At 45.2% G+C, this 9,829-nt stretch overlaps 1 protein-coding gene across 4 annotated transcripts in view; it reads left to right on the top strand.

Moving 5' to 3' along the window:
- Window positions 1-1,375: 1,375 nt before the first annotated feature.
- The window catches only part of TRAK1 (trafficking kinesin protein 1), a 132,874-nt gene continuing 124,420 nt past the window's right edge, over window positions 1,376-9,829 (top strand). For 3 of the 4 annotated variants that reach the window (XM_021717813.1, XM_008068552.1, XM_021717817.1), the window contains exon 1: window positions 5,310-5,654. In XM_021717813.1, coding sequence (XP_021573488.1) covers window positions 5,564-5,654 — 91 coding nt within the window. In that variant the 5' untranslated portion in view covers window positions 5,310-5,563. Of the gene's footprint in view, window positions 1,668-5,309; window positions 5,655-9,829 lie in introns of those variants that run through there. The other variant, XM_021717816.1, reaches the window with a different exon arrangement.

Raw genomic sequence — 9,829 nt, 5'->3', positions numbered from 1 at the left:
TTATTGCTGTGTAATATTCCATCATGTATATGTACCACACTTTTTAAATCCAGTCCACTTTCAATGGGCAGCAGGGTTGGATCCATGTTTTTGCTATTGTTTTTGCTATTGTGAATAGTACTGCAATAAGCATGCATGTGCAGGTATCTTTTTTGTAGAATGATTTTGAGTTCCTCCAGGTATATTCCTGAAGGGGGATTGCTGGGTTGTATGGAAGGTCAATTTTTCGATCTTTTAGAAATACCACACTGTTTTTCACAGAGATTGTAATAGTTTATACACTCATCAACAGTGTAGAAGCATTCTCTTCTCTACATCCTTTCAGCATCTGTTGTTTTTTGAGTTATTAATGATGGCCATCCTGACAGGTGTTAGAGGGTATCTTAGTGTGGTTTTGATTTGCATTTCTTTGATGATTAGTGAGGCTGAGCATTTTCTCAGCAATTATCATTAGTCCCAGATTTTAAATGGGGGGTTGTCTGTAGTTTTCATCAGATTCTTTTTTTTTTTGAGTTGGAGTCTCACTCTGTCACCCAGGCTGGAGGGCAGTGGCACATTCCCGGCCACCGCAGGCTCAACCTGCTGGACTCCGGCGATCCTTCTGCCTCAGCCTTCCAAGTAGCCGGAACTACAGGCGTGTGCTACCATGCCCGGCTAATTTTTTTGATTTATTGTAGAGATGAGGTCTCGCCAAGTTGCCTGGGTGGGTCTTGAACCCGCGGGCTCAGGCAATCCTCTCACCTCGGCCTCCCAAAGTGCTGGGATTACAGGCTGAGCTTCATCAGATTCTTATAGGAGTCCCTGAATTTCTTACTGTAGCTTAAGATAGGGGCATGCCTCAAAAATTCTTTGAGTTGAGAATGTATTGTGGTTGGAAGAGCTTAAGAGAAACATCACATCTTATGTAGTTCAATATACAAATAACATTCTTTGCTTTGTGTGTATAAATCCTGTAGAAACACAGCAGTTGGCGTCTTTCACAGAATGCACATGCACAGCCATCCTTATACACAATGTGGCTGCCAGGTCTCCTGACTGTCCCTACTTCAGGACAGGTGCCATAATTTTAGCTGTGGTCCAGTCTTTTTATTTGTTTAGACTTGCTTCAAGGCAGGTTTTGATAAGTAAATGAAGCCATGCGCCTCACATTTTAGTCTGTGTTGATACCTGCTTAGTTGAATAGAACTTTGTGGCAGTTCTCCTATTGAAAACTGAGGATTGTGATTGGAGATGCCTGGATTGGAAAGAGACACTTTTTGGAATTTGCAGTCTGAACGCACATCCCCTTGGGCCCTTGTTTTCTAAAGGTTTGTCCAGGTTTATTCACAGATGCCAAATAATTGTGCCCTTCTCTCTGGATTGTCCCTTAGATTCCGCATAAGGAACCCCTGCTGGTGCACCAGATCTACCGGGGGCCATCTGCCCGACTGCCCCAGATTCTGGCAGTGGGGCCCCCGATGGCAGTGGGCACCTCCCCGTGAAACCTGCCAAGCTGGACACCACAGCTCTGCACGACGACACTTCGGCCAGCTCCGTGCCCCCTTTGGAGGCATGCAACCATGCAGTCCTAGCCTGCAGCCCGGGCATCCCTGAGGAACACTACGTAAGCGAGGCTGTGGAAGATGCTCCCAGCTACAGAGGATACCGGGATGCCTGCACCATTACCGGTATGGGCACCCTTTCCCTGCCAGGGAAGAAGGGAGGGAGGCTTCAGTCACTGAAGATGCAGGATTGGGTCTGGAGAGGCATGTGGGGTGGAATTACCAGAGTGCAAAAGAGTCTGAGCTTTGGGGTTGTGAGACCTCCCATCCAGAACCTGCTTTGCCAGTGAACCATTGTGTGACTTTTGTCAGTCACTGACCTATCTGAGATGTAGACAGCACCTCACAGCATTGTCATGAAGGTTAAAGATGGGAACGTTGACCCCTGAGCTGCATGCATGGCCCATGGCGCGTGCTTAGTGTAGCTTGGCCCCTTCCTCCTCTTTCTCAGGCTGTTTCTTCAGACATAAAATAGGTGTGATGGGAGTACACACTGCCATTATGGGATGTAGAAACACAGAATGACGTGCAGTGCCCTTTGTGCATCACCAGGATTTGCATAGACGTGAGTCCTTACAGATACTTGTGTTGGTCATACCTTTCCAGTATCCTAGGAGCAAGATAATCACTTCCCATTCCACTGGCAACATCTGCTGTGCGGGCACTTTGTCCTAGAGCTCTTGCTTTTCCCTAGGGAGATATTGAGACAAGTGCTGGGAGCCAGCACAAGAAAGGGCTCTCAGTGGAGGATGGTGTACCTAAGCAGAAAAATTTTAGTTACATCCACTTGTGTTTGTTCAGAAGTTTGCTCTATTTCTCATTTTTGTCTGGAGCCTTTTGCTTTTGTCTTCCTGTTTGAAATAATACCTGATGACAGCTTCATATATGCAAGTTTGCTTCTAGCAGCTTGGCATTGTTCTGTGTTGCCAGGAAGCCTTGAGGACCTCCTGTGTGTTGGAAGTTTCCTGGCTACAGAGGGGCACAGAGAAGGCCTAGAGTCCCAGCGTGGTACCTAGCCCTGTGCTGGGACCCCAAGTGCCTCCTCTCTTGTTATCTCGAGTGATCCACATGCTTTGCCCTGCAGCAGTACATGGAATCCCACTCTTGCTTGCCTTCACTTGAGGGAAATGGTTCAAACATCTCCCCTCCATCTGCTGCATCATCCTTTCCCCTCTTTGCACATGGATCTTTTCTATTAGTATAAAAACATGCTCTGCTCTCCCTTTTCTTAACTAGAATCCTTGTTGGCCCCTTGTTCCTCACAGACCAGCACCAAGAGTGTCTGCTCCTCTGTTTGCTTACTCCAGTTTCTCTTCTCCTATTCTCTCCTGAGTCTGCTGTAGGCAGGCTTGTGCCCCAGCACCGACGACCTTGTTCAGTCCAGGGGTCTGTGCTCCATCTTCTGCTTACTTCACTGGTTAGCGGTCATTGATGCTGTTACCCGCTCCTTTGTCCAGGAAACACAGTCCTCATGTGGTTTCTGGGTCCTCATGCATTCCTGGCCTCCTGGTGGCTGAGGCTCTTCTTCTCCCAAACCTGGGAACGTTGGCCACCTCAGGGCTCAGATCTTCTACTCCTTTGCTCTCCTGTGTGCACCTATGCACCAGGTGGTCGCATCCAGCATGTAGGTTTTAAAATTGCCATCTGTGCTGGCTACTCTTTAATTTCTGTCCCCAGTCTGGAACTTTCTCCTGAAGGACAGGTATCTCAGTCTGACTCCACGTAATTTTCCACTTAGGTGCCTAACAGGCATCTCAAACTCCTGAGCCTGGGCAATATAGCGAGACCTCGTCTCTATACAAAAAAATAAAAATAAAAAAAATAGCCAGACGTGGTGGCAAATGTTCGTAGTTCCAACTACTTGAGAGGCTGAGGCAGAAGGATCACTTAAGCCAAGGATGTCAAGGCTGTGGTGAGCCACTGTTGTGCCACAGGACTCTAGCCTGGGCAACAGAGTGAGACCCTGACTCAAAAGAAAAAAAAAACAAGCTCTTCCACCTCCACCTACTTTGCTCAGGGTCTTCTTCCGTGTCCTTGGAAATGGTATTTCCCTTTCTTAGGGCAAAAATTTGAAGGCATTTATGACTTCTGCCTTTCTTTCATACCCAATTTTCCAGGAATTCTGTTGGCACTACTGTGTCTTACAGCTTCCAGAGGCCACTCTGGTCCCAGCCATCTCCATCTCATACCAGCCTCCCAGCCAAGCCTCCTGCTGTAGCCCTTGCCTCTGTGTATTCCATTCTCCACCAGCCGGAGAGGGCTTGTAATGCAAAGTCAGATGGTTTAAGGCTCCTTTGAACCTCTAGTGAGTGCCCATCCTACAGCGACACATAGGAGTCGAATGATGGGGTTCCCCCTGGCCCTACTGACCTGTCTTCTCTACACCCACTCTGCTCAGGCACACTGGCCTCCTCACTAGTCCTTGAATACACCTGACACATCCAGCTTGGGGCCCCGGTTCTTGGTGCTGCCCCGCACCTGGATTGCTCTAACCACAGATGGCCTCATGACCCCCCTTTCCTTCTCCAAGTGGCATTTCATTAGCTGCCTTTCGTGCCCACCCTATATAAAGAGTGGTCCATCCCATTTTTCCCGGTGTTTCTTTCCTGCTTTTTCTCCCCAGATCTAAGCATCCTCTGAGCTACTGTGTGTTTGTATTTTGTCTGCCAAACTTGCAAGGTCTATAAACTCCACGAGGACAAGGACTATGTCTGCTTTGCGCACCCCCAAATCCTAGCAACTAAAATAGCATCTGCATGTGGCCAGTATTCAGTGAACATTTGTTGGGAGAACGAATGGTCACTTAGTTATTACTGCATCCCCATGAAGTGGGTGCTATTATCCTCTTTTTGCAGGTAAAGAGACTAAAATCTCAGAAGTTTCAGGACCTTGCCTAGAATCACTGAGCTCTAAGTGGTGGGAGTTGCATCCAGGTTTGTGGGATCCAGGTCACGTGTTCTCTGCTGCCCAGGAATGCAGTCTAGTTGGGGTGATGGATGAGCAGGTGGAAATTGGCTGTACGCTGAGGTTAGCAAAGTGATAAGCAGAACACACAGGAGAGCTCCAGGAAAGATTCCTGACTGAACCTTGGAGAGGGAAGGACGGGAGGATCCAGAGGACTTCATAGACAAGGCCACATCCCAGCTACATCTACATTTGTCCAAACATGTGAATTGGGCCCTGGGATTCTCGCGGCGTCTGTACCAGTGAAATCCAGGAAACATCCAGCCCGATAAAGTGGTTTCACTTTCTCTGAACGTGACAACCTAGGGTTAAGAAATGGCAGAATGAAATGCTGAAGCTTCAAACCCTATAGGATGTGATAACTCTAGGTTCTTTGTTGGGACCAGAAGATAGCTGAGAAACAGCTCAGGGCTGTCATGTTTAGCAGTGGCTTAGTAAACAGGAGCATCAGCACAAGCATTGCTACGTGTTTAAGCTGCGAGTAGCCAGATGACGCAGAACTTGCTTGGATTCAAGTCTCATTAGATGGTCATTGAAAGGCAGACATAAAATGGAACAAAGTTCTCTGAGAGACCTGGAGTATCCCCAAGAATGCTTCTGTGGGTCCCAGGGCTTTGCCAAGTGCTGTCCCAGGACGCTGCTTGGCATCTAGCCTCTGATAAATACACTCCTCCCCCAGTTCCCAGGGAGCCCTGAGATGAACAGCAGACTTTTTGTTCCATTTTAATTTTTAGGCAAACCTAAATGCCTGTCACAAAACCCTGTTCTCCCTGTTGCTCCCCCTGCCCCCAACTGACAGGTATCACATTTTTGGGTGCGTCATTTTCTGTTTGGGTTGGTTTAACAAGATGAGCCGATAGTGTTCCCAGGCCGCCTGGAGTTACGTAACCCATTGTGCTTCCAGGGCAGCTCACAATCTTAGGATTTGCCCTAACAAGCAAGCTCAGAAAACTGCAGAGGAGGGCACAAGAGGGTGGCTGTGCGGGGTACTGCCCAGGCTGGGCTCTTGTGGAGGACTTCTTTCTTCTCTGAAGTGCTTTTGGAGTTTATGTGTGCACATGGCATTGGTTTTTCAATTCGGCCAGCCCGTCAGGGCCCAGCCTCTGCCAGGACTCTGCCAAGGCAAGCTTATTCGGACAAACTTATGTGGTAAGTGTGTTTGCTGGGTGTGTCTGCTGTTTATTTTCTTTATGGTGTGGCCGGAAAGGAGAAAAGACCACAGGAGAAGTTGTTTCTCTCTTACTCTGTGCTGCTTGGCAGGTTTTCCATGCCCATGTGGTAGAGAAATTACGATATTGAATGATTGACAGGTAGAGCAGAGGAACTTTAGAGACTGCTTGTATTCCGCTTCCCCCTGACTAGTACCCTTGTCCCTTGCCTGGGCTTAGAGGAAGCAAGTGACACCTGTGTGGTGTGAGCAGCAGAACTGAGTTGGGACCAGGCCCCCTGGACATCCACTACCTTTCCCTTCATAATTCTCTGCAATGACTGATAGGATCTCTAAGGCCTTTTAACCTCTCAAACTCTGTGATTTCTCTAATCCTCTGTCTTTATCTTGGTTCTTCCAGTCTAGCCTGATTGTCTTGGATCAGCAAGGCATTTTTCAAAAGGTAAAGGAGAGAGTTAAACCATGTCTCCCTTTGTCTCTCTCTCCTGCCCTCTCTTCCGCCCTCACCTTCTTTTTTTCCCCTTACTAAATGCTTAGCCTTGTGATACTGATCCACACCCCAGTGATGGAGAACTTGCAAATTGCTTCTGCTCTGGCTTGTCTCTATTGCTGTGGGCTAATGTTTCTCCTCACTTCCTCTAAGCTAGTTAGAGTCTGATAGTTGATGACCCATCTGGTTTCTGTCCTGACTGTACACGGTTTCCTAAGAACTGTTTGGGCTAGAAAACAGTAAGTTCCTGAAAGGTGTGAGCTTGTCCTGTCTCGTTCCAGTCAGTTTTAGGTTTCGAGATATATACTACTTATTGAATGTGCCTAAAACACACTTTAAATATGCATGAGTCAATAAGATTCATCCATATTGAATCAGAATGCATTCAGGGTCAGCTTTTGCTTGGAATTATGTTAATTCCTGGGGTCCATTGACGGGAACTGGTCTTGCCCTCAGAGTTCAGAGATGGACTAAGGTGTGAAGGAGAAGCTGTAAAGCTGGTACGAATTGCTTAGGAAAAGTGTACTTGTAGGGACAGTCCTGCTGGGAGTGCTCTTCATCAAAGGGCTATGATTTGGGATTTGTTCCTTTTCTTTAACTAATTTAGGCCACCAAAACTTGATGTTTCGTTCTCTGAAAACATGCTCAGATAAAACATTATGGATTTGTTACACATTTATTAATTGAATTTAAGGTCTTGCTTTTCAGTTTCTGTGCAATATAATTTTTTAATGCATTTTCCATTGTTGTAATTTGAATTGTACTTTTATTTGGCTGTGTTAATACATGAAACAAAAGAATGGACAGTGAAATATTCCTTCTTGGACAGTGTGAGAACACAGAAGTTAGATTCTGGAGAATTATGTATATTTTCTAAATTTGTAATGTGGAAGAGCTTTTTTGCTCCTTCCCTTAGTGCAATCTCCCCTGTTTCACAGTGGATTTGTTTTTGCAAGTGAAATGCTGTAGGAGGCCCTGTTATGCTGACTTTCAGAGCTGACATTTGGTCTTTGCAAAAACACAGAAACGGCCACCTCTGCCTTTTAAATATACTCTCCATGATTTTGGGGGCTACCAGCTGATCCTCCTCTTTTTCAGTTCCTCATCATTTGGTGAGTAGGTTAGAATATTTGTCACACAGGGTTTTTGACAGAAGTTGTAAAATGTATTTAAAATGTATTTGTAAAATTCTTGACATGACTCAGGGGCTGTAGTATTCAGGTGCTTGATGTATTCTTATCCTCTTCCTAATTAATTTTAGTTCTGCATTTGAAATACGTTTTTAATGTATATAATGTGTTACCTGAATGATACACTCTTCCCCTACCGCAAACTATTTTAGGAAGCTGGTGAATAATAAATTATAATTTTTAAAAATGCAGTTGCTGGCAGAGGGGCCAGGCGTGGGCCTCAGCAGTCTGTTCTTCCTGCTCAGCTGGAGTCTGCTGCAGCGACTTTAACTGGGATTGACCGAGAGAGGGCACAGTGTGTACTGCTGCCAGGCTTGGGCTGGCATGTGGATTTGGATGAGACTCAGGGACTTACAGCCTCATGAGGAACTTTGGAGTCAGAAACTTATCTGCATTCTCTGACCCCTGATCTCTTGTGAACATTGAAAAGCTTGAGCAAATCAAACGGAAACTATTATGAAGTGAAATTTTATAACTAATTAGACTCGGAAGAATCAAATTTCATGGATCCTGTATTAGGGTTCTCCATAGAAGGAATTGGGTCACTTGATTATGGAGGCAGACAAGTCCCAAGATCTGCAATTAGCAAGCTGGAGACTCAGAAGAGCCGATAGTGCAGTTCCAGTCCACAGACTGACAACCTTAAGATCCAGGAAGAATGGATATTTCCAGCCAAAGGCAGGGGAAAGCCAGCTCTCAGTGGAAGGCAGTCAGGCAGGAGAAATCCTCTTATATGGGGAAGGGTCAGCCTTTTTGTCCTGTTGGGACCTTTGACTGATAGGGTGAATTCCACCTCACCCACATTAGGGAGGCAATCTGCTTTACTCAGTCTACCCACTCAGATCTTAATCTCACCCAGAAACACCACCACAGACATACTCAGAGTAATGTGTGACCACATTTCTGGGTACCCCTTGACCCAGTCAAATTAACACATAAAATTAGTCCTCAAGATCCTGACATTGACTGACACTGAGTAGTAACTCTGCCCTTGGCAGGATTCCAAGTGCTACTCCTGGAACTCATTTTGTCCTCAACTGTGTAAGGTGGGTACTGCTGTCACCCCACCTTTAAGGGGGCATAGAGTTGAGTGGCTTAACTTCTCATGTAAAACAGGGGTTCTTGGGGCTTAGACCCAGCAGTGTTATTTTCTGACACTATTTACGTTACCGTCCTTCACTGGCATTTGTTTAAATAATTTTTTATTTAACTGGGGTTTTAAATTATGAAAATAACACACGCAAGAGGTAAAACTTGAAATAGTACCAAAAATATAGTCAGTGCAGAATAACTCTCACTCCACCATCAATTACAGTTTAATGGCTAAAAAAAAAAATTCATTCCAAGTCTTTATGCATATTCTTTTTCTAAAAAACACAAATGGGACCATACCATATTCCCTGATCTGCATTTAGAAAATATTATAGTATTTCTTAAAATTATTTATTATAGTACATATAATATTACCTTTTAATTTAAAATAACTACATAGTGTCCCATTGTTTGCCTGTATCATCACCATCATTCATTTATTTAAACTGTGCTATGGTCTGAATGCTTGTGTCTCACCAAAATTCCTGTGTTGAAATCTAATCAGCACTGTGATGGTTTTAGGAGGCACGGCTCTTGGGAAGTGATTAGGTCATGGGGCAGAGCCCTCATGAATGATTAGTGTCCTTATAAAAGAGGTTCCAGAGAACTAGCTAGCCTACTGCAAGCACACCAGGACAGAGAGAGAAGGTGCCATCTGTGAACCAGAAAGTAGACCCTCACTAAACATCAGCTGGTGCCCTGATCTTGGACTTCCTGGCCTCCAGAGCTGGGAGAAATAAATGTGTTGTTTATAAGCTACCAGTTTATGGCATTTTGTTTTAGCTGCTTTGAATAGATTAAGAAAAACCAGTAGTTTTCAATCCTGAAGTGTTTCTTTTAATGACAAAGATTTTGTAATTGCCTCTTTTATTCATTTGAAAGTACATTAAGAGAAAACAAATTATTTTAAACATGTAATTTTTAAAGAATCAATGTAATTATAATCAGTGTACTATGATATAAAGGAGAAAGTAAAGTCACATGATGTAACCTGTCTTTCCATTGTAATTGCGTGGTCATGGCCTCATTAGGATGTGTAATTAGTAATGAGACCCTGCCCTAGCAGGTAGAACTGCTGTGCAAGTGGCAGCCACAAAGGCAGCTAACCATGCCAGTGGTTTGAGGTCCTAGAAAGAGCCACTGTGAGCCACTGCAGCAGTTTCCTTTTGATGGGTACTGCAAGTTATTTTCCAGTTCTTGCCTATTTATTTATTTATTTATTTATTTATTTTTTGAGTTGGAGTCTCACTCTGTCGCCCAGACTGGAGTGCAGTGGCCGCTCCCGGCCACTGCAGCCTCGACCTGCTGGGCTCCGGTGATCCTTCCGCCTCAGCCTTCCAAGTAGCTGGAACTACAGGTGTGCGCTACCATGCCTGGCTAATTT

This window comes from Carlito syrichta, unplaced genomic scaffold, assembly GCF_000164805.1.
Source record: "Carlito syrichta isolate Samal-C Ts95f unplaced genomic scaffold, Tarsius_syrichta-2.0.1 Scaffold311198, whole genome shotgun sequence".
NCBI classification, from domain to species: Eukaryota; Metazoa; Chordata; class Mammalia; order Primates; family Tarsiidae; genus Carlito; species Carlito syrichta.
This window is presented reverse-complemented; position numbering and strand designations above follow the sequence as displayed.